Genomic DNA, 24751 nt, shown 5'->3' on the forward strand with positions numbered 1-24751 from the left:
GAATGTATTATCACCTTGGTCACGCCTATCACATGCTAATCAGGCACTTAACAGTGATGAAGTAGATGCAGCCAGAAAACAATAGGCCTGATTACTGATTACTGGGCCATCTTGGAAACTATTAGGTCAGTTTCAGGTGAAACTAGCTATTAACAGATACTCAGGTAGATTCCTTCCTGAGGGCAGGGCTTATGTAACTCAGAGTAGCTTTAATTTCCAGTTCCCGTCCAATTTTTTCACAATTGAGAATGACTTCTGGATGGGAAGTCGCCTTCATCTAAGTGCCCCCTTTAATCTGTCCACATTTAGCACATATTTTTAATCAAACATTTTTAATAGGCATGATTCCAGCTTTGTGGAAAAGCGCCTCAGTAACACGTTACACAAAAGTGGTGATGTCTCCAATCTCAACAACTATCGCCCAATATCCAAACTTCCCTTTTTAGCAAAAATCCTAGAATCCTTGGTCAATTTACGTGCCTTTATTGACTCACAAAACTTACAGCCACAGCATTCTGGTTTTCACCCAGGTCACAGCACAATAACAGCTGCAGTTTCAGTCATTGCTAACATTGTGCTGCCCTCTTCATTGACCTCTCTAAAGCATTTGATACTGTTGATCACAAAATCCTACTCCACAAACTACAGTCTATAGGTCTAGATAAAGCCACACTTTATTGGTTCCACTCTTACCTTACAGAGAGAACTCAAACTGTCGTTGATGATGGTACTCAGTCAAGCCATCTTACAATCAGAAATGGGTTGCCACAGGGATCTATCCTTAGTCCACTGCTGTTTACATTATACATAAATAACATTATACTTCCAAATCAATACTCCAATGTACATTTTTTTGCTGATAATACTATTTTATATGCGCCAGGCGTCACCCGAGCCCAGGCCCTCACTTGTCTTCAGTCTGCCTTTCATGCTTTTCAAGTATCACTCTTTAATCACAGACTAGTTTAAAATGCAGAAAAGTCTGGGGGCCATGAATGTCTGTACAAAATTTCATGGCAATGCATCAAATAGTTGTTGAGATATTTCAGTGTGGACCGAAGTGGTGGACCAACCGACAGACCAACATTGCCATCCCTAGAGCCCCACCGCTAGCATGGCAAAACAAACAAAAAAATACTCCAGAGATGAGAGATGTGTGATAAAGACAGGAGCAAAAAGGACGAAATACAGAAAATTTTCCTGTGTTGTAAAGTTAAACCCTATCAAACAAAAGCATACAGGCAAAAGTGAAATAGTCTGAGTTTTGCCTTTGTGTTGTGGATACACTCAAAATATAATTGTTTGAGATTTTTCTGTTTGATCTTGCTGACTTGTAGGGTACACAAATATGTGTATCGTTCAAGTGCCATGCACATGTTCATGCTCTCCTGCCACACTGTGTACAGCACATGTGTGCACATTCACTTTTTTGTGTATTCGTTTGTACTAATGGCTGATACATTACGGTGTTTTCATAGCAATTCTCTAACTCTGGGATTATCAGTATGTGCTCAGGTAGGTGTCAGGAGCTTTGGAGCAACCTGACAGCAGGTTCTGGTGTCATAATCGCCTTGAGGTGTATATGTTCATGACATATAAAACAAACAAGATTAGTGCCCTTTCTCATATGATGCAGCAATTCCTTCGTGCAAATAGGGAGGGAGACTGTGGGCTGTGTTGACTGAAAAACACAGGTGGTACGATGCTAAAGAGAAATGTGAATTTGTGTGTGAGTGGAGGAAGTAGAGGGGTAGATAAGAGGAAGCTATAGGAGACTCAACACTTACAGCTATATCCTCCCCATTGCTTCGTTGAAGGTCTGATAGGGAGCAGATTTCATAACAGCCTAATAACACCCTCCAAGGGGTCTCAAGATACAGCTGTTCTATCTCTGCAAGAGCTGCCATCATCTTTACCTCAACAATCCAGCACCTGTCAACAGCTGTCAAATCCTACAACCCCTGAGCCGACTGATATTGACAATAAAACAGGAGGTAGGATCAGTGGGTTGGCGTGAATGTGTGCACACATGCGTGTAAGTTTGTGTTGGTGAAAAGGTCCAAGAGTGGACATTCATTTCAACACCACCACCCAGAGAAAAGCTTGGTATGCACCTGGCAGCTATACCTTCACACTGTGGGATAAAGACAGATTTCATGGAGGCATGGAGAGGAATACAGCGAGGCAGCCGCACAGAAAGAAAAATGTATAATGATTCACGTTGTCACAGCCATGACTTTTGGACAGCTCTGGTTACTTGCAGTGTGCTGCAGAGGAGATGGAGAATTGTAAGCCTTGTCATGCATCATAAATGTAATACCATATGGGAATGCAGCTTTCACACACAGCAGAGAATACGAAATTTGTGCACCCCATAAAGAAGAATGTATTCCCTTTTACGAGGTAGCAAAGGACATATTGTGTGGCAGGCCTCATAAACATATGCATGTTTCTCTTATGAGTTTTTTCCCAGTATTTGAGGGAAGGCTGTACAGAATGAGGGAGGAGGATTAAGAGGCAGATAAGCAGAGACACTATTTACATTGAAATGGCTGTATTGCTTGAGAAGGGGGAGGATGAGGAGTCGAAATGGAAATAGATGAGAATGAGATGATCTGGGTGATCTGGGATCTGAATGTGAATGGAAAGAAGGTTGAAGGTGCAGGCAAAAATAATCATGTATGGGATGTTTGTGCTGAGAGATACAGGATCAGCATGTATACCATTTCACTCACCCCTGCCCCAGAAGGGCTCTTCGGTGGCAATCTCATAGCTGCCTTTTTTTCTCCTAATATTTGCCACAGACGTATCAAACAAAAAGTGGATCTTGCGAATGTGGAGGAGTTTTTATCTTGCTGTCTCTGGTGGGATTGTTAAAGCAGACAGTGTCTATAGATCTTTGGGGGTCACAGCATTCAGAAACCTCCATTTGTTGGTGCCATCATCCCCTTGGTAACAATAAAGGACAATCAGTGTGTGTGAATCAGCTTGTGGCAAGGATCTGGACCCCTGCACCTCAGGGTGGGGACCCTATCATCATCTTTGCTTGCTGCACAGCTCTGCAGAGGGAGCAGCAAAGCTTAAGACATCATGCCCAGATTTGGCAGTGCTTACTTTCACTATATCTGGCTATTTCTCTGTCCACTCCCAGTGACTTAGATGCATCTGCAGTGAGACTGATCAATAGATCACACCAGCAAGAGGTCTTGAGGCCAATTAGGCCAGGCAAGGTGTTGTCAGACTTTGTGTCAATACTGAAGCTTGTCTTGCCTTAGGAACAATGGATAAGGAATAAAGGCAGATAGATATTACTGTGTGTGTGCATGTGTGTGTGTGTGCTCTGTGCTCTGCAGTTACTGATTTACATTAAATGACCATCAACCCACCCAAGAGAAGTTCTAGCACATCTTAAGCTCTTGACCGCACCCCATTTTCAGTAAATGCCTCCTTCACTGTCGGGTCTGCTCCTACATACCAAATAGAGCAGGGAAGTGTGATGAAGGGCAGCTGATCAAATGTCATTGTCCTGCTTTCATGCACAATACTTTAGCGCCCTCTGTTGGTGTGTTAGATTACAATATGATTATTTTTTTTATCTCACATTATCCGACTTGTAAATGTATCACAGTTGATGCATATGATCTTAAGTGTGCACATTTTCAACCAGCTCCTGAAAATAATTGTCATTCCCTGAGCCTAACGTATTACAATATTAGTTTAATTTCCCCTTGCCTTTAGCAAATCACTCCAAGTCTGCCCAATACTGAAATATAATTTATCTGTGTCTGATACCTATCTCAGATTAATCATGGAGGTGAATTCATTAACCTTAATTGCAAGGTTTATGTGGTGAAAGGGCAAGGTGTGGTGAGGGTTCATAGAAGAGGAGATACCATCCAATTCATTCAGTATTGGTTTGCAAAAGACTTCTGGCCAAGCAATAACTGAGAACCTCTCTCTCTCACACACAAACACACACACACACACCCTCACTCTCTCTATGACAGTCAAGTTAATTAAAGTAGTTGAAGAATCAGGTACTCAGAGTAAAGACAGAATTAGTCTCCCTCAGGCCAAGCACTTTAAATCTTAATCAGACGTACACTAATTAAACTTCCTTTCAGCACTAGCCTAAAAATTTTGTATTTTGCTCTCAGATGGTTGTGTGTGAGATTGTAGACAGTGTTTACACCAAATGTTTGCTTTTAATTTTAAAAAAAGTATAGTTAGTTAGAGTAGTTATGTTGTTTCTTGTGCCCAGCCCATTTGGACTTACAATAAAAAATATTGTTGCAATGATGAAACATTTGTAGGGCAAGAACGGAACTTCTTACATATAAAATTACATTGCAAACAAAGAATTTTGTCTTCCAAAAAAGGTTTCCTTCCTAAAACACAATGCAAGTCCGTCCAGAAGAACTCATAAGAAATAAAGGACTAAGATAAGGGATGGGCAATAAAACATGAAATAGACTTTTTCTGAAACAAATTTTTAAAAATAAATTCTTTACCAATTAATTGGCCTGCTTCTATGTTATGTACCTGAACATAACTGTGCACACAGAGCTCTGTGTCAGTATTCATCTATGTTTACACCAGTATGTGCTTTTTTAGATACATTTTTATATGCAATAGGAGTCATGAGTTGACATATTACTACAAAAGACAAGCTTAATGCAAAATCTTGTCATTTCAACCATGATGCACATGACAAATGAGCTGTGTACATGCTTTAAATGCAACATATGTATTAAAAAAGTTTATTTGTAGTGGTTTGTGAGGTATACTGCGACACCAGATGGTAAAAGTAGGCTAATGCAAAAAATAAATAAATAAACACATAAATATGCCAAGGGAAATTAGGCTCCTAGCTTGTTTTTCAAAGCTTGACTAACCAGTTATGTCATAACAAATCCTGCTCTGGGCAGAAAAAAGGCTTTGGTGCTGCTGCTTTGGCATCTTAACTGCTCTGCATGTCAGTTCAGGCCAGGAAGAGCAATCCAGCCATTCTCAACCTGAGGGACTCCAAACTAGGAATTCAGTTCATGAATCATGCAGACCCCAGGCTCCAGCATGAAATCACTCATTTGTTCCATTTTTCCATGGACTGAAAAAGTTGGACAGTGAATGCCAGAAGCTATTGCAAGAATGGGGATTTTTCTACCTCGTAATGCTTTTAGGAACTACCCACTTCACTCAAATTCTATGAATAGAGAGAAGATTGGGAGCAGGAGTATAAGGTAACGGATTGGAAAAGGAGAATGAAAGAAATGTACAGCTCCATTTCTCAGAAATATAATTTCATCTTGTATGTGACCTCACTTCCTGGTAGGTGTCCCAGCCTACAGACATAGCCTGTGGTTATCAGGTGCCTTTTTTCCCCTCTTATCAGTGTTGTACAGCACGTAGGTCTTGGTGGTATAAGGTTCACCACGCCTTAGCTGCTGCTGCATGGTCCTCTCTTTCTGGATACGTTAAAAGTTGTGTTTCAAGATTAGTCAAAATAAAGATCAGAACTAACATTTGGAACTTAACCAGGTAAGCTTGTTTCATCAGTAACACATTTCTACCCAGGGATAACACATTATTCATCATTTTATGAGAGCTTATGGTATAATTACAGAAGTTTTACAGTTGTAGTTTAGTATCCTTTTGTGCACACTGATCAGAGGTTGTACCATCAAAGTTAAACTTTAAACTATCAAAATTAAAAGTATGTCTGTAACTCTGTTTTGTACTTATGTATGTCAGACTGTCAGTGAATCTCATAGGCATGTGCAGGCAAGAACACAAAGAGAAAATATGTTTCCAGCAGGGAAAGGGACTAGGTAATCGATGACACAGCAAAAGTGTTGACATTTCTGTGCTCATAAAAACTCTGGGAGGGTGCATACCCATGCATGAATGTCAGGATATCATCTTAAAACAATTCACTTTAATGCCTGTCAATCAAGCTCTCAGAAAAAGAAATAAAAACAGGTTGTAAATTTCTGTTTTGTGCTTTGCACTCTCAAGGACATTCATCCCACATGTGGTGCTTTCCGTTTAGCTGTGCAGGTGTTTAGTACATAAACAAAGAAATCTTTAACACCAAATCCTCAAGTTAAACTGAGTGTGCTGAATCCACACTGTCAATGTCCAAATCAGTCTTTTTGTTTTGGAGCTCCCCTCACTGGTGACTGAAAGCACCTTTGTTTGCTCAGACATGATATTCAGTATGTTCCTGTATCACGCTTCCTCAAGTCCTCACTTTCACAACTTTGTCTACTTTTTCTCTCAGCTCACTCAGGGTAGAGATGAGGTCCAAACAGCCCAGTTGCAGCTACTGTGCTAAAAAGACACTGTATCTGCCTCTCAAAGCCAAAACTCTTATTTACAGTATGTATAGCTGGTTTAATTCTTGCTCCATGTCCTGCCATCAGTAATAAACTGATTTGGGTGTTAATTCTATTCAGTCACAGTCCGTTGGGCACATAGCAGCAGAATACATAGCCTAATTGTGCATCGAGTGTCCAGTGTTTTTCTTTAAAACTGTTCCTAAAGTATTTCTACATCTTAAAGGATATTTATTCTCACCACTGGATTCAAAAATTAAACAGCGGTTGATCGTAAGGGGTAATTAGGCCTACGTGTCTCTGAAATGACACGAGGGTGTCCCATTTGGTGATCACTCTCGCATCGACGCAAGGAAGAGAAGTAGGAAAGCGAGGAGGGACTTGAAGCTAAACGGAAAGCAGCATACACACACACACACACACACACACCTCACCACTGCCTGTACTGAGTTCCGTGCTGTTCCGTTCTTATTTTTCGCAGGTCAAAGGGATTTTCTGTGAAAGCTGCATGTCTCACCACAAAGTCATCATGTCTAAAGGGAAAAAGGATAAGTTATTTTCTGCAGGTAATGATTCATATGTGGCATGGTTTTCTCCCCTTCATTTTCACTTTCAGTTTCACTTTGTTAATGAAATTCTCATTGACACTCATCTGTGAAAATTATCATGAACTGAGTGTAAATGCTTATAATGTCTGAATCAGCGAAGTGTGTCTCCAGCCTCTCTCATTTGCCGTATTTGGCTGAAACAGTGCCCCTCTGAATTAATAAAAAAATATATTATTGTCGTTATTATTATTATTGTTGTTGTATTACTGGTAGCATTGTTATCGAGCCTCTGCTCCATTATTATTATCATAATCATTATTATTATTATTAGCTTTCATTAACGCAAGGTCGCACAGGAGATATAAATTGATTTCAGTTTTTCGATTTAGCAGTTATGGTTGGTTTGTATTTTCAAAACAGCGCCCCCAGTCTATTGCATTTACATGTCACCACGCTCTTTTGGAAAAAACATGAAAATGAAAATGACATTTTCTAACAACTAAAAGTAAATGCAAAGACTGGGGGCGCTGTTTTGCTTACTGCATTTGAATATTGTCCACTGTATAGCAGGTAAAGTCTTTGAAAATGAAATGTAAAATGCCGTTTTAATTAAAATTTTCAAATTATTAGAAAATTGCATTTTCATATTGACTTAAATATTGCTTGCATTAATGGAAAATCAGGCTACATTGTTTGCATTTTCATTTTTGAATTTGAATTAACATTTGAATATTGTCCACTGTACAGCGAGTACAGCTTAAAAAATTAAATGTCAGCTTTTCCATTTTCATTTTAATATAACACTCATGTAACACTCATATAAGTTTGTGAAAATTAAAATTGGATTATTGCATTTTAATTTTTACTCAAAAAACACACGTGGAAAATGATAATAATCTTTTGGAATTACCTCTTAATTTTCAAGTTTACATTATCATTTGAATAGAGTCCAGTGTACGCTTCCATACTCATCTATGAACACAGTCTACGCTGTGAACATTTTCCTGAAATGAGTGCAAATGCTCACCTCATTAATGTCTAAATGAACAAGCGTCATGTGTCTGCACTGTTGTTTCAGTTTAGCTCAGCATTGGTGAGCTTAAATAAGAAAAACATATTTGGCTTCAATCAAGAACATTGTCGCTAATAATTAATCCTCTGAGCGTGTCTACCTGAGATCCAGTTCTCTCAGTTTTAATGTCTTTGAATAGGTGTGTCAAAATCCTCCAGCTTAGGTTACTTGTAATGTTTTTGCTCACAGAAGACTCTGTGGACAAGAGAATCAAGTTTATGGGAATACAAAATGAAAAGTGGTATTTGTTTTCTTTTAAATCTCCTTTCAGATGATATTTATGCATATGCGCTGTCTAAGACCCTGACACAAGTTTCATCACCTGCAACTGTAGGACTCTACTCTTCATGTCAGAATCGAATTAACATGATCCTCGGACAAATGGAAGGTATGTTAACACTCTCTGTACCCCAGCATGTCGTCTCTTTCGTCTGCTGGATGGCTCTTGCTTGACAGTGTCTACAGTCTGTGGGTAGGATAGGATGTTAGAAGGTCTTGATGTTGGCACCAAACATAAAAAATAAACTTCAAATGATTTGAAGTCTGTTTCTGTTTTCAGTGTTCACTCCACAATGTTCACTGTAAACATGACTGGAGCTGGTGTGAAACTGTGGTATGTTGACTGTAGAAACTGCACCTGTTAACAATAAAATGCTGTGGCAGCACAATATCCTTACACCATACAACATTGTTTAATTCTTGCATTGACTTAGCCACTGCAGTAGTAAAATCACTGAGCTGGGCTCCCCCGGTAGCTCACCTGGCACAGCCTGTATCACGAAAGACTGAGTCCGGGTTCGTGTCCGGCCCGGGCACCTTTGCTGCATATCATCCCCTCTCGCTCCCCTGCCTTTCCTGTCTCTCTCTACTGTCACTGCCAATAAAGCAAAAAAGCAAGAAAATAAGACAATCACTGAGCTACTTCTTGGCATGTGAATGACCTGTGCACCACCTCAGAGCTGGTTCATGCTTTAGACTTCCTCACAAGTGGCTGATTGAAAAGTGCAGACCTCTAGGGGATGTCTGTGTCCTCAAGTACACATACCATAATTCTCCTAAACACTGCACATACATCCCAGCTCAAGGTGTGCTCCCTTCACACACCTTATATATTTCCCCCAACACATTTATGTCATATGCATATATAGTCAACTTGCCCATGAAATATGTGAAGACTTGAAAATACATGTGCATGAAAATACAGGTTTTCTTTTTATATACAAGTTACATTGACAGTGGAGGGCTTCATTAGAAAAGCTTAAGGTTGTTTCTTTGTGTTACCCAGAAGGTCATCACATATAGGATTGTTATGATGAATTTTTTTGTAAAACCCTAGCAAACATTATTGCACATGTTGGACCAGGCTTTATGTTCACATATTAATGTTCACACAATAATAAAGCTTCGAAGTGTTGTAAGACACATCATAAATACTGTAATTCAATAGCTATATATTAGAATTTTTTATTGTGCATCTTGCCTTGACTTGAACAATTGAAAAAGCACAATCCTTTGCATATGACCATGTATTTCTGCGGAAAAATCAGGCTAAATATTGGAACAGGTTTTGGGTTTAGTGCCATTACCAGGGCATTTCATCAAAGTTGGTGAGAGCCAAATAAGCAAAATTCACCAACTTATTGCTATAATATTCTACTAAACATTCTAAAAACCTTCTATTCATTGTCCTCTTTATGTCCTACCCAACATGTTGTTTTACCTGTCTTGATACCTCTCTGCCTTGATTTATATTGTTTATCCTTACGTGTATCCCAACCATCTAAATGATTTATCTTGAATATCAATATTATCAATGTTTTGTGTCTCTTCAGAGTACATGAAGCAGGAGGCTGAGCTGAAATACAAAGGAAGATCTAGACCTTGCTCAGTTAACCCTTCATTTAATGGCTTTCTTGCGCTCATTGGCGAATGCTCTTCTGTCGGCCCATTTGGACTGAGGAGAACCAGCAGCACCATAACATCAGGTTCATTTCTGTGCATTTTAGTGCCTGGCATTTTGCAGGCAGTGACCTGCTTTGGGCTGGGCTAGCCATACGGCTGTTTCAAGCCATGCAGATTAACTTTGGGAAATTACAGCTTGTACTCTACCGTGTGGCTCAGCATGATGAAGAAGACGAAATCAAGAAGAAGGTTTGTTAATTGTCTCAACTCTTCTCAGTTATTTAAACAAAGGGTCTAGAGAGAGAGAGAGCGAAATGCATGCTAACATGCTCACAATGTTTATATGTTGATGTGTCGCAGGCTATTTTCACCATGCTCACTATCTTAGTTTATGTTAACTAACGTGCTAACATTTGCTAATTAACCAAACACGTACATCTATGGGTGATGGAATGTCACTGTTTTATGAACAAATACTTGCAAAAATAAAGTATTGTATCCAGCCTCTGTTTTTACATTTGATAGAAAATAGTTCATAGTGAAAACTGATGACAGCAAGGTGTGTTGTGTTTCACATCACCGTTGAGTTGCACAAATGTGAATTTTTGATGCTTTGAACATCACAAACAAAATGCCTTTCACTCTCATTGTACTGGAATGTCAGCTCAAGTCTCAGAGGCAAATACCTCAAAACCTTAGCCAATGTAGAAGATATGTAGTAGAGAAAGTGAACTTTTGACCTGATGATGGCAGTAGATGAAAAGTCAGGGGTTTACCAAAATTATTACGATTTATCCTGAGGGGGATCATGATTGTCTGTACCAAATTTCACAACAATCAATCCAATAGTTGAGGAGATGTTTCACTCAGAATCAAAAATGCGAACCTCATGGTGGCACTAGATGAAATGTCAGGGGTCATCATAGTTATCAGAATTCATCATCTGACAACCATGAATGTCTGCACAAAATTTCATGGCAATCTATCGGATAGTTGTTAAGATATTTCAGTTTGGACCAAAGTGGTGTACCAACCGACGACCAACATTGCCATCTCTAGAGCCATGCTGCTAGATTGGCTAAAAACATGGCAGTGGCGTCTAACCTGCTTCTCATTTGTTCTGTGTTTTGTTTTTCTTAAAAAAATTCAGAAAGTGGAGGATGGTCCTAACCGTTGGAGGTCCAAAAAGATTTGCTGCTGCCCTCTGTGGTTTCTCGTCCTGTCCGTTTTTGTGGTACTAATTATCATCCCAGTATATCTGTTGACTTTTGGCCTTCCTAAAAATGAGGTGCAACCAGGCGAAGGGGTGAATGGAACAACAGGCTGGGTGGGCGTGCTGGAGGGCCTGGTCATCGCTTCATTAGGAGTCCCTGCAGCAAGCACATTGAGGTTCGCTTTTCTGATGGGTAAGAATCTCATCTTCAACCAGGATCTGAACATCAAGAAGGGGATGGACAATGACCGGGTCAGCAGCCAACTGGGCTTCATGAACGAAGTGAGGAAGGAAATGTGGTTTCTGTCTCGCTTCATCCAGTTTATGGAGGTGTTTGAGAGGAGAACGATCCGAGTGGTACTCAAGATCACCAATCTGGACCGGTGCTCCCCCAAGAAAATTGTTGCAGTTCTGGATGCCATCAACATTCTACTTTCAGAAGAGGAAAGTCCATTTATTTCCATTCTGGCTGTCAACCCAGATGTTCTTGTACAGAAAGTGAACTTTGCAGATGGCTGCTTCAGCAAAGAGGACAGAGCTCATGCACTGCTGAACGGCATCGTGACTCTGGCATTCACGGTCCCACCACTGTGCGATGATTCAAAGCGCAGTTTATTTTACAGCCTCTCTAGCAATTCAAAAATCTCTAAGGACATAAGCCGCAGGCAAGATAAACATAGATGTGGGTGCCTCAAAAGGAGATCTTCCTCGGATGTAGAGATTCCATTGGAGTCAAAACCAATGATGGATGAAACTACAGCAGATGTGAAGGAGGAGGAAGTGGAGAAGCTGGTCAGCAGCATCATGACAAGCAATGAAAGGAATCTAAACAAGTACATGTTAGATGATGCCATGTCAATGAGGAGGGTGATCAACTCCATTCGAGTGACTGTGATAATTATGAAGGCCTTGAAAAAAGAGCTTCCTCAACCAGAATACATTGCAGCATGGGTGGTCTTGGCCAATCAGTGGCCCTGCCGCCTCAGCTGGATCATCCAGTGTGTGGAAGATGCTGAGCAGAGAGCAGGTATTGATCATACAAATGTGGCCAACTTTGATGATTCAAAGACGTTATGGGATGTCTTCAGTGAGTCCAGGGCAGAGCTGTATGTGATGAGTGCACAGATTGAGGACCTCCTCGAGCAGGATGGAGATCCTGAGATGTTTGAAAGATTTCTCGCAGTAGATTTTCTTTTCACCATAAAGGACTTGAGGGCATTTGAAGTGGCAACGGTGAACCTGGATCATTCGATTAGGAAGGAGCTGGCTCAGATCAGAGGGACATCCAGACTGAAAGATTCTGATTGGATGAGGAACCTAGCTCCCCTGCCAATCACAACTATCATCAATATGAATACAGAGGATGTTTGTAAAGAGGTAAGAAACTTTTTTAAAGTTATAATCTTTAAGATTTCAGTCCTGGTTGATTTGGCAACACCTGTGGTTACTGGTGGTAACAGCAAGTGCGGTGTAATACAAACTGTGCAAACACTTCTTGAGCAGCTGCTTCAAATCAGAAATACAACAGAAGAACAACTGGTGTATCTGTTTAAAGTACAGCCAAACAAACTCATGTTGTTTTAATGAAGAAATCAGTCAATAATTGGCCTTTTTCCATCATGCCATGAGCAACCACTATCTATTTTCACATGGCACAAATAGTTTTCTACACAGCAGGAAGGCACAGTGGATTTGGTTATCCTGCTGAGGAGTTGGAGATGTGCAGCCAGTCGCCTGCAGCTCTTCATCCAACAGCTCACTGTGGCTGTTCCTTCTTGTTCAATTACTCCCTGCAATATTTAAAATGATCCGTTCTCGAAAACTGCAGAGAATTAACGTTTTGTAGAGGCATTTCTGATGAATGATCACTGTCAGCGCAAACCTTATTGACAAACACATTGCATTTCCTGTGACTGCTTCACAATAAAAGCCACCCCGTGTGTCACCAGTTGAATGCTTTTAATATGCAGCAGCAGTAGGAAATCTTCGATTTGTATTAACAGTAAATTAATACAGCTACAGATAGGGAGTCAGGTGAGTTAACAGTAAACAGTGAGGCTGTTATTAATGAGATAAAATTAGAAACAGTAACGCTGAATTATCTACCACATCATTTCCTGTGAGTCTCTTGGGCGTACGTAGGTAGGCAATTTCAACCAAGCATGGGAATGGCGGACCCAGCCACTAACAATGAAAATTACTATATAGAGAGGTAAATACTGAATGTAAGTACACTGAATGGCTTTTGCTGAAAAATGCTGACCATGAATACATGTAAATCTTGAGGATTATAACTTGAATGTAACTTTGTTACAAAGCAGTATTTACTTATTCAAAGTAATGTGTTTATTCACCTCACATGATGGTGCAAAATTCTCTTGAAAATGCAACAGAAAAGGATTTTTAAATCAAGTCAGTCATATCAGCAAGGATTAGGAACAAAATCACATCATTCCTCTGTGTTTATGATCCTTAAATTTTCTTCTTTTTCCTAGTTGGAGAGGATGAAATACCCCAGTACGTATATTGATATTGTGAGAAGCAATGACCTCAATGGTTTGGCACTGGTGTTTGGTGAAGTAGATGACCTTAAAGCCCTCCTAGATATGACCTTCGGTGAATGGGCACGTTTCAGACTGCACTTCCTGGGTTTACCATCACGTCTCCAACCACAATACAGGAGCATGCCACCAGCACCTTCTCAACCTCAGAACCAGCCGTCTAGATTTACCCTACATATTCCCCATCATTGATCGTCTAATCTCAGTCTGTAACAGCTGCATGTAGGAATCCGATCCATTGTCAGTAAGCCTGATACCTAAAATTATGATCTGCGTGTGTAACATTTATTAACAATCTTAACAGTAAAAATACACAATCTGTGCATAGAAATCGCATACAGAAAGCAATGCATGACTAAAAATCTTATGCAAAATGTGTCAGTGTTACTAATAAATCATTTAATGAATAGTTTTTGGGAAATTTGCTTATTCGTTCTCTTGCCAACAGTTAGATGAGAAGATCATTACCACACTAATGACTGTATGCTAAATATGAAGCTAGAGCCAGTAGGACTCTGTCCAAAGTTTAAAAATACGCCTACCAACACCTCTAAAGCTCACTAATTAATACTTATCACTGCGCTCAGCCGCCATTCACCAAGAAAGAGTTAAAACAAGTAATTCCTAGTAAAACCACAACTTGACATTTTAACATTTATGTTGTTCTGTTGTTTGGATTCAACAAGCAAGATACAAATAACAAATGCACTTCTCAGTTTTTGTCAACCTAACTGGTTTACAGTTAATTTCAAGACATTTTAAGTAATGTATGATTTAACGTTCATGAACTGGAGAGTTTATTTAAATGTGACGTAATTACATTCACTTTGTTAGCTACAGGAGCTTGTGATAAACTCTTGTTAGCAAAAACACTGCTTAGAAAAATGTTTAACCTTTTGTAACTATTTCAAATAACTATCACATACAGGTTTATAAATTTAAGGGGGACAAGCGCAACAATGATAGCTGTAGTGTTACCTAGATGTCCAGTCATGTATAAATCAACCTTAGCTAACTCGACTGTGTCTTTGTCATGGATTACATTTTCCCATAATATGCATTTTTCATTGCAGTTACGATGGTTTAATTCCATTTTAATGCTTCAGTTTCAGGGTCCTGGAATTGTGTATGCTGGCTCACCATCATGATTTTACTGTGACACTTGAATAGAATGGAGCCATTGTTAATGTTACTAATAACACCTGTGCTTTTCCTACTATGACGTCAAAATGTCTGCTGTTAAAAAAGGCCTGTTATAAGACAGCAGTGTTTTTGTTTTTCTGTGTGTTTATAAAAGGAAAGGTGGCACATAGAAAAGGATCAGGAAGATAAAAAGCTGTAAAACTTGTTACCCAAAGAAAATATACAGACCAACTATTGTTTTACCATTGCTTTTAGTCATTTTCAGTTACATATAACATGACCTTTTTGTAGGAAAATAAGAAGCTCCAGAGGCTCTATTATCAGTCTTTCACTCTCTCTTTGCCATCACACAGTGACATACACATGAAGATATTTAACTAAATTTGAGGAGTGTTCCATCAACGACTGAGGCTGTAGTTCACTGTGAGGGTTAACAGGAGATTCCTTCATGCACATAATTGCAACTTGATTGAAGGTTTTACTCATTCCATTTTTTTATGTTGTTTTGGTTGGTTGCACTTTTTTATTTTGTATTTACTGTAACTTTTACTGTAACTTTATTCTGGAATCAGTGAATGTTTATGAGGTGTGTAAGGTGCCTATGCTATACATCCTAAATGCATGCTACAAGTTTAAAAAACTCTTTAATAAATTCAGACAATATTAACTGAATGTTTAGGTTGTGGAAATCCCTTTGATGCACAGACATGGAATTGAATCTATTATAGAGCCTGAACAGGCATTAACAAGGTATATTTGTTATTTAATGGATTGAAATTCACTGTTAAGTGTTTAGGAATACTTTATTGAGCATTAAGCAGAAAATGTGCTGCAGTAAAGTGTCAATAACATGTAAATTCTGGCAAATGAATTGTATATGCAAATGTCCAATAATAAAAATGCTCATCTCAGCAAATATAATTTTTGTTGTGTGGTACTTCACCAGTTTACAAACATTACATACCAACTTCTAACATACATTTAACATCACCATTTGATATGTATTAGCGTAAACATATCGAAGGGTGGATTCATTAACATTTAGTGGTTTTTAGATGAGCCTTGCCAGTAATAGCTTATTTAAAGTTTTACTTAAAACATGTATATTTATTTTTTCATGTTAGCCAGAAGAGTCATCATTACATATTTGCTTTACTAAGGCATAACTGTAAGTTACAATTTAGCCAAAGTCACAATAAATTGGGAGAATAACAAATTTGGGCAATTTAGGAATGTATTAAAAAAAACATTTGCATATTTTTTAAAAAAACAGCAAGAAACAGAAACATCTTCTAACAAGCACCTTTATGACAACACCAAAGTGATATATGTTTATATTTTTAAATGGATCCCAGATTAAAATTACTAATATTGGTGTACTGGTATAATGCTGGGTCCTTATGTTGTAATGCAGGATATTTTACCATCACAGACACAGTCGGAATACATCCATGTTGTTTGGCCAGAAGCAGCTCACTTGCGTCCCAAAGACTCAGCCAGCTTCTTGAGCCTTTTCTTCAGCTCCAGAGGAAACTTCTCATAACACTTTTTACAAACAGGCTTCATGTCAAACTCAACAAACTTGTTCCTGCAAAGAAGGAAAGAAAGACAATGTCAATACTAAATGATCCAATGACTTGTCTTTAGCCCACATTATTAACATTTCAGATTTCCATTCCACCTGCAGAATTTTTATCTAAATATTATTATCACTGTCTCAGTCACAATCTCCTCACTTTAAATTATATTAGTATTAGAACCATACTTTTAAATGGCAACACATCATCTTCTGCTCTGGAATTATCATGGAAACTATTTAAATTATCCTGCAGCTTTTCCCTTTAGTGCAAGCAAGCAAGCAATGACTAATCTCATTCAAACCAAAAAAAAATTATCTCGATGGAAGCTTAAGTTTCTCATAAGTAGAGCTAAAACAACTCACAGAAATCAATTGAGTTGATCTTCAAGCAAAAATGCCAAAAACACAGTCGCCCTGAGAGCTCAACACACTGCAACTTGAGAAAACAAATGCAAATAGACAAAACACAAGCAAATGGAGAAATCATCTTCACCACTTTGACAGCACATGTGTGACAACACAATCAAATACAGAAATGCTCTAAGTCATTATTTGTTGCCATGGTTTGTGGCTCATGAAGTTACAGAATTTGAAATGTTGCGCATATGTTGTCAAATTGATGGAGATGGTTTCTTCATTTGCTTAGTTTTGGCGTTGAGCTCTCAGGGCCACTGTACAAAATTGTGCTTGTTCCCGCTCCTTCAATGTGAGGATTTTCTGTTTTTCCCTGTTTCATATCACTTTAAACTGAATGTCTTTGGGTTTTAGACTGTTGATTGAACAAAACAAGACATCTGAAGACGTCAGCTTGGACTCTATTTTCAGACATTTAATATTATTTATTTATTTATATAGACCAAACAACTCGATTAATCGAGGTAATAATCAGCAGATTAATCAATAATGAAAATAATCGTTAGGTGGAGCCCTACTCATAAGCATCAATTGAGCCAAAGTTATTTTTAACATACATGTATACTTTTACTCAAATGCCATTAACACAAAACAAGTGCAGGGTGTTGGTTTTACTTAAAATAAATAAATGACAAATAATGACATCATGCCATACTGTAAAGTTTACTGAGTAAACACCACAGGAACACCACAGAAAAAGAAAGGCAGAGATAGCACCAACCAACGAATGGAGTGGTGAGTTGTAAAGAATAATAACTCTACAGACAGACAGCAGGTTTTTTCTTGCGGTCTTTGGCATCACGCTCACGTCGGGCCAGGCGGCGTTTCAGCTCCTCAGGCATGCGCTCATAGCAGTGCTTGCACACTGGCCTCAGGTCAATTTCAACAAACTTATCTCTGAGTTACCATAGACGCAGCAAGTGAAGCATGTTAAGAGAAATTGGAGGAAAAGGGGGGAAAGGAAACGAGCCAAAGAGGGAAGAGTTATAGTAGGAGAAAGACAAGAGAGAAAGACAAGTATTAAGACTAACACGAGTAAGTGTTAGTAGGGGTTAAGTAAGAGTGTTACAGAAAACTGAGAGGAAAACAACAATCAGCTGGTAGTATTGTACACGATTAGAAAAAGCTATTAATGAGCAACATCACTTACTTGAGAGTGAGTTTTGTGTTGCAGGTGGAGCATGAGAAACAATTGACACACCAGGCCTTGTTGAGAGCAGACACCACTGAGGGGGTCACAGAAGGAAAAAAAAAAGAAATTATGAACATTCAACTGTTGTATCTTCAAGCAACATTTTATGTAAATTACTAAAAACACTGTACTGAATGTGAGCTTTATTATACTGATACTCACCATCGCCTTCAATCACACGGTTGCAGTTATAGCACACATCGCCAAAGAGCTTGATAACAGAGAAACAAGAAGATTGGGTGTTTATACAGCAAACGCAAATTTGTTTATTTGGTGAAGCAATGAGGGGTTAGTAGTGCTGTGTCATGTTTTTGACAGTTTACTAACATTAGGATGTCTGTCACATCCTCCAAAGCCATTATTTTACTTGGCTCTTTTTTTCTTACCTGGTTATAATGAGTCTCACAGTAAGCCAACCCCTTCCTCTCGTAATGCCGATGACCGAGGAAAGGCTTCTCACACTTGGCACACACAAAATGCTGTAAACAAAAACAAATGTTGCTGAAGGACAGGGGGAAAATTCCTAACAAAGGCATGTGAAACTGACTAGACAAGCAGGTGCCAACACACATGGAGAGGGTGGCAATTTTTTTCTAGTAGTCTGAAACATGAAAACTACATGAGCATAACATGAATATGTTCACTTACCTAGAAATGTTTTAAAAAGTTATAGACATGACCTATGGAGAAATATTACTATAGTAATCCTTCAGTGTTGTTTTTGTTTTGTTTTTAAATCACATTTAGCCCCTGTGCTATGGAGAAACCACTGTAATATTTCTATAGTGTTCCCACAGTGTTTTTTAAATAGTTCTACATTTCTGGTGCCTGCCAGATAAAGTTCCTGAAGTGGTTAGATACAACATTCATTTCAGCAAAAGACTGTCTTTAGAATTAAATTGACTGCAATACACTGTTGATAGTCCTGAGCTTTTTGAACATTATAAAATTCAGCACCCTCCAGACAGATGAACACACAACTTGATCTGCTGCGCTCTGCCTCAGGAGAAATCTTTTTAAAAGTGCTCACATCTCTCCTACCGCCTCAAATGAGCTCATTAACAGTGTTTTGGTTCTAAAGTGGTTTATTTAATTAATTTAATTTAAGTAATGGTAACTAAATGTGAAATGTATTAGACTTTTCCTCTGCTTCTGTGTGAAGGCAGTATTACATATAATATCAACGATAAAAGGTGGTCAGCATGACATTTGTCCACTATTATTAACCAGTCAGCAGTCTTTCTGAAGCAATACTCCCTGTAGTCCAACTCATAATGCATAGGAACCTTTCATTAGTTTTTGTGTTTAATGAACCATTTTGTATACCTCTCGCTGGGAATTTGGACATATCAAGTTGGCAAAGATGATGTCCAAATCAGTTACATACTGAGTTTACTTGAGTTTTCTTTGCTATTCAACTACTGAAAAAAACATAACATGTCTATCCTTACTTCTTTCCAAACAAATACCAAATCATGAACACGGTAATCATGGTCATGATTCCTAAGGTAAACTCCTTAAGGCCTAGCTTTCTTCAGGCGGAGCAAACTCCTAAAGTAAACTAGGCCTCAAAACAACAAACAGCAGCATGTTATACATTACTCTGAAAATAAAGGAATATAACATTGTATCTAGTGTATTGATAAATAGTTTCATTCTTGTTCACAAACCTCCACATGCCACTGCTTGCCCATGGCATTGACAACACGCCCCTCAATGGGTCTCCTACAGGCACCACAGATTGGTACACCCATCTTGTCGTGGCAGGGCAAACAGAAGAGCTCTCCCTTCAGTTCCCTGGCTTCAACCGTCAATTCCTTCCTGTGGACAGAGAAACATTGAAACACATTAAAGAGAGAGAAAAACAGGCTTTGAACCCATTGTTATAGATCATTTTTCATGTGGACCTGAAATATAATCTGAAGCTAAGAGTGTGCTGTTTTCTGTACTAAACAGTGGGGTGGGGTGGGGTGGTAAGACTGACCCACAATTGTTGCAGTTGAAGTGGTCTGGGTGATAGGGGTCATTCTTAAAGATCAGTGGCTGCTCTTCAATGATGGCATGGCACTTCTGGCAGATATACTTGCCCAGGCCACGAGCTTTCTCACGGTTATGGCACGGGCGACACAGGTGCCTGAGGTAAATGGAGGAGAACAAAATTTAGGGGTGTCAAGACAAAGACAAAGAGTCTGCAGCCTCAAATAATGTTTTGACATACTCTGTCACAGCTGCTCAAAATTCCATTATTTGTTAGAACACAAAAGTGAGTGAGTCACCAGCCTGACAAGTGTGTAACCACCTGCTTTACAGGCTGTTAAGACTGTAATAAGATGGGATGCTTACCTCCCAGCATTTTTGACAAACCCCACATCCGCAAGCACAGCCTGGCAAATGTCACAGCAGAAGCAGTCAGGGTGCCAACTATTGTTCATGGCCTTAATGACACGACCGATGATGAACTCCCCTGAAGGAAACCACGAGTGAGAGATCAGCTTGAGGCAAATCTAAGTTTGACTTTTCCTATATTTGTTGGGACTAGATTCTATTTTTTGGGTACCGTACAGTAATTCCTAATGAGCACACCATTATGGATTCCTAGTGTTACTACAATGCACTACAGTGCTTTCTATAGTGTTCTCAAAGTGACACTTTAATGTTGAATGCATTTTAATTGTCCATGTAATTATAGAGCATGTCTGTCCATGGAAACAGTCAAGCAGTATTTAAATTAAGCTAAAATGCACCTTAGGTGATCTAAAGACAAGTGGGAAGTTCTAAATGCATATTACTTAAAGATCAGTGGAGACACACTGGGATCTGATTACTCAAACAACATATACAGTAGAGGTCAGGGATGCTTACATCCAAATATGTACCGCAGTGCAGTGGTTCCCAAACTGGGGAGGGGGGTTCAATAGGGGAGGTGCAGTGAAGGCTGAATGCTACGTCTTGCAAAGAATGGAGAAGTTTGTGAAAGGTCTGTCCAATACACATTGAGCAGACAATGATCCAGAAATGTCTTTATGCGTAAAAGGGGGACCAACAGAAAAGGTTTGGGAACCATTGGTGTAGCATGACCAGACGTGTCAATGAAAATTAAGGCTTAGTCAACATTTGAATGTGCTTATATCATGGCAAACCTCCCACACACAACTGATTTGCCAATGCCAAACAACTAGGCAAAACAATGCCCTTCTCTAGCCGTATGGCTAAGTGCAAATTTCATTTTTTTTCCGTCAAGCTTCAGTCCTCGCAAAATAAATCAAATGTGAGCAGGGAAGCAAAGTATAATCAAATATAATCACTTGTGGCACACATCAGATGTATTCTGGTACCAGGTCTAAAATGCAGTCCATCTCAATTAGACGTAGACATAGTCTGAATATATCTGAATACAAGATACTTTATTCTTTATTTATTCTTTATTTGGATCCCCATTAGCTTCCACAAAGTGGTTGCTAGTTTTTTTGAGGTCTACATAACCCCTCAAATACTAGATCTGGACAGGCCCTAAATGAATGAGGCTATGACACTCACCACACTGGCGACAGCAAGGGGCAAACAGCATCTGGAAGTCATGTTCACAATATTTTCTTCCTTCAAACTGTGAAGAGAAGAAGATTGAGACTGAGTTAAAAGTGTACCAGACAAATCATCACCACACATGCAGCACACAAAGTATGGCTCATCATTGTGAAGATTTGTGAAATGAATTACGGTGACTATTTGAGCACAATACCTCATAGAAGAGTCCCTCTGGAAACTGCTGGAAACACTGGGCACACACAAAGCACTGTTCATGGTACAGCTCTCCATTACTATTGACAATCTTTTCAGTCGCAGCAAAGCCACTCTTACATCGCTCACAGGCCGCAGTGGCCAGGGCATTAGCAATGCTGTTGCATGAGACAAGAAAATACATATTAGTACATTACTTCCCCAGAGTCCCTGTAAAAGGCTGACAAATATCTGGGATGCAAGGCTGGACCAATGTTTATCATTTCTCACATAACTCCTGCATTAACTGCTGTGCTTGTTTCAGCAGCTGTCACCATGGAGAATGGAAATAATATGTGAATCAGTTGGGGAACTCTCTTACTCACTGTACTGCCATCACCTAATTTGGTAAAGGAATAGAGTTACTGAAACCTAGCTGAGAGATTATGTGCAGCCTTTGTCAGCCCTGTGCACACATGCGCACTATCACACATAATTACTGACAAATTGACTAATAACTAGACTCAGATATTATCCTATCAATATACAGTTCAATACTAAGCCAAAATCCACAAGTTTCTGTTAGTAGTCAAGTAAAGTTTAAGGCCAATACTGACTGAGGCTTCGTGTGAAACATAAAGATGTTAAAATTAAGTTGCAAACTAAAATAACAGTACCTAACCCAGCCAAACGTCATTTAATGTTAGTTTATCATGTTTCTCAGTAACGTTAATGGCATGCCCTGCGTTAGTTGCTGTCTTTTAATAGCTAACTTCAAATAAATCATGGTCACACCTGAACGCCCATAAAGGACATTAATGTTGAGGGGCAGTGAGTGGTAATAATTCGCATAATGTTGAGAATTTAAAAGGAAATGTGCCATGTTATACAGCTAATTAGCATGCTTACCTTACAGTTAGCTCCAATGTGGGTTAAGAACACGTTATTTCCTTAACGTTAGTTAACTAGCTATAACGTATCAACAGTGAACCAACTGTTAAACTGTTGCCCTGGACCAAAATATGCAACGTTGTTACTGAAAATAACTTTTTTTTTTTTTCCTGGTGCCTTAAAAAGGGGGCATCTATTCTAACGGCGCTGTTAGCTAACTTTACCCCAATGGTTACGTTGTCCATTTAATATGACGTTAGCTTTAGCTTGCTGGCCGAAGTTAGCAGTTGTGTATGTCTGTGTGCTACTACAAAAGCTAATGAAAAATCTTACCTGCCCGTCATCCCAGCCACCCCCAGCATCACCTCTTAGCACGACAGGTTTAGAAACGTAGCTAATAAATTCGCTGGGCTACCAAAGTCTTCAGCGGACAGCAGACCCGTCCTGCGCCGTACCGTCCCCTCCCAGCAGAGCCGCACCGTGCCTGAGCTGGCAGAGGCTTCAGGCCACCCACTTGGGGAGTGTCCAGGGAAGTATAACAACTCAACTTTCTAAATCTGCTACACCAGACTGTCCTTGACTGGTCTGGATTTTACAGAGCCTCATCATACTGGATTTCAGACGGGACAGTCCTATACAACAATATGATATATGGGCATATATGGAAAATACATAGATAGTGTATATGTGAATGTACTGTATCTCTTACCTATATCCAAAATAATGTCGCATATATGCTACTACATATATTTAAAATATGATATGTGTATGGATGTTTCTTATATTAGCTAGACATCCATTCACCCAGCCTGCCGACAAATATCCCAATATATGGAAATATTTATATTCTGGCTTAAATGAAGAAAACAAAAGAAAAGAAAACACATCTTAGATAATAATATCATTTAATTCTCAAATATTTTGCAAAACAAACTGTCAATTGCCTCCATTATCCTGCCCTGTGGGCTACATAGTTATAATTGATATGGTAACCTATATACCCATTCATTTTATAATACTTAAAATAACATGTTAGATACATATTTTTATGTTGAATAGATGGGTATATGGGTTTCACACATTTCAATATGTACAAAACAAATGTTTCTGCTGTTAGCACATATAGTTTTTAATAATTGTGGAACACAGATATTTGATTAAAATACAGTATATGTCTATATCTGTAAACATCTATAATCCATTATCATATCCAGTATAAATGTGGGGTGAGTGTGTCAGTCAGTTTAAAACACTTTTCATTAATGAAATGTTTGCCACAAATTATGTTTGTCCTGTCCCGAGAAGCCTATTGTAGTTAAGAATTGACCTGACATCACATAGATGCAACATTCCTGTAAATCTAATATCCAGTAGAGGGAGATGCCAGTCAAGTATGGACTGTACAGTATATGCCATCACAGTCAAGAGGTCCAGTTAATCAAAACAAGTGTAAACACCTGAGTGGGGGTGTGTAGGTGATAGAAATGAAACTTTGTTACTGCTAAGTATACAGTACAAAAGAGCTAAAGCCATGTCTATCTTCCACGTAGCATCTCACCCACTAGCCTTCGCTGACAAACCTACCAAATTCACACACTATCTCCTTCAAAGTGTCCATGATTTATTACTTGCCCTTCGGGGGTGATGTTCCAGCAGCACGGCTCATGATTTCAATTTTCAGCTGACTCCAAATTAACACACAAATATAAAGATTTTTTTAAACAATTGAATGACTATTTTGGCAACAAATAAAGACAAGAATGTTCCTGTGATTGTTTCTACATACAAAGCTGTAAGAGGCAATATCCACCGTCTAATAATCTGGTTAATCTGCTACACTTGACAGTACTCATCATCCTATGCGCATTGACGTGATAGTGAGCAGCTGTAACGAAAGAGTTTCCCCTCTGGGATCAATAAAGTATTTCTTATTCTGATTCTGAGTCCTGTCTGACAATCTTCATAAAACTGTGTTTGGAATAATGTGGATTTGAGTAACACCAGCAATCTGACTTCATCAGCTCTTAGTCCGTACCTGAAGTGTTTCCTGTTTAAGAAACATCACTTATTGTCCTCTTAAATCTTAAGACTTAAAAATTTAATTAGCTGTGGGTGGAACAGGAGACAGCACTCAAGTTATGTCTTTTATCTGATTTCACTTAATGGAGCTGTGTCCTCACTTGC

At 39.0% G+C, this 24751-nt stretch overlaps 2 protein-coding genes across 3 annotated transcripts; one reads left to right on the plus strand and one right to left on the minus strand.

Annotated features, from left to right (window-relative positions):
* Positions 1-5315: 5315 nt before the first annotated feature.
* Positions 5316-15690, plus strand: nkpd1 (NTPase, KAP family P-loop domain containing 1). Its single transcript, XM_044189885.1, is given in 7 exon segments — positions 5316-5538; positions 6817-6901; positions 8227-8343; positions 9788-9877; positions 9880-10106; positions 11008-12447; positions 13566-15690. Coding segments are annotated over 6 exon segments (2190 nt in total). The 5' UTR covers positions 5316-5538; positions 6817-6843; the 3' UTR covers positions 13824-15690.
* LOC122873321 (LIM and senescent cell antigen-like-containing domain protein 1) lies at positions 15559-23088 on the minus strand. Of its 2 annotated transcripts, XM_044189912.1 has the most exons (11): positions 22901-23088; positions 21699-21855; positions 21497-21563; positions 20303-20423; positions 19944-20093; positions 19630-19780; positions 18346-18438; positions 18122-18170; positions 17918-17993; positions 17489-17664; positions 16225-16362 (listed from the first exon to the last, which is right to left on the minus strand). In XM_044189912.1, the coding sequence occupies exons 1-10, from the start codon at positions 22927-22929 to the stop codon at positions 17526-17528; spliced, it is 1032 nt and encodes a 343-aa protein (XP_044045847.1). In that variant the 5' UTR covers positions 22930-23088; the 3' UTR covers positions 16225-16362; positions 17489-17525. The 2 variants fall into 2 exon arrangements, with proteins under 2 accessions (XP_044045852.1, XP_044045847.1); XM_044189917.1 differs by lacking the exon at positions 17489-17664 and having other exon boundaries at positions 15559-16362; positions 22901-23086.
* Between the last annotated feature and the right edge of the window lie 1663 nt (positions 23089-24751).

The sequence above is a fragment of the Siniperca chuatsi genome, linkage group LG1, assembly GCF_020085105.1.
Source record: "Siniperca chuatsi isolate FFG_IHB_CAS linkage group LG1, ASM2008510v1, whole genome shotgun sequence".
Classification (NCBI taxonomy): Eukaryota; Metazoa; Chordata; class Actinopteri; order Centrarchiformes; family Sinipercidae; genus Siniperca; species Siniperca chuatsi.

Coding starts and splice junctions, on each gene's coding strand:
- LOC122873321 (XM_044189912.1), bottom strand. CDS start 22,929: ATGCTGGGGGTGGCTGGGATGACGGGCAG. Junction 19,781..19,943: donor TTCAACTGCAACAATTGTGG/GTCAGTCTTACC, acceptor CTCTGTCCACAG/GAAGGAATTGACGGTTGAAG. Junction 17,665..17,917: donor AACACAAAACTCACTCTCAA/GTAAGTGATGTT, acceptor ATGGTAACTCAG/AGATAAGTTTGTTGAAATTG.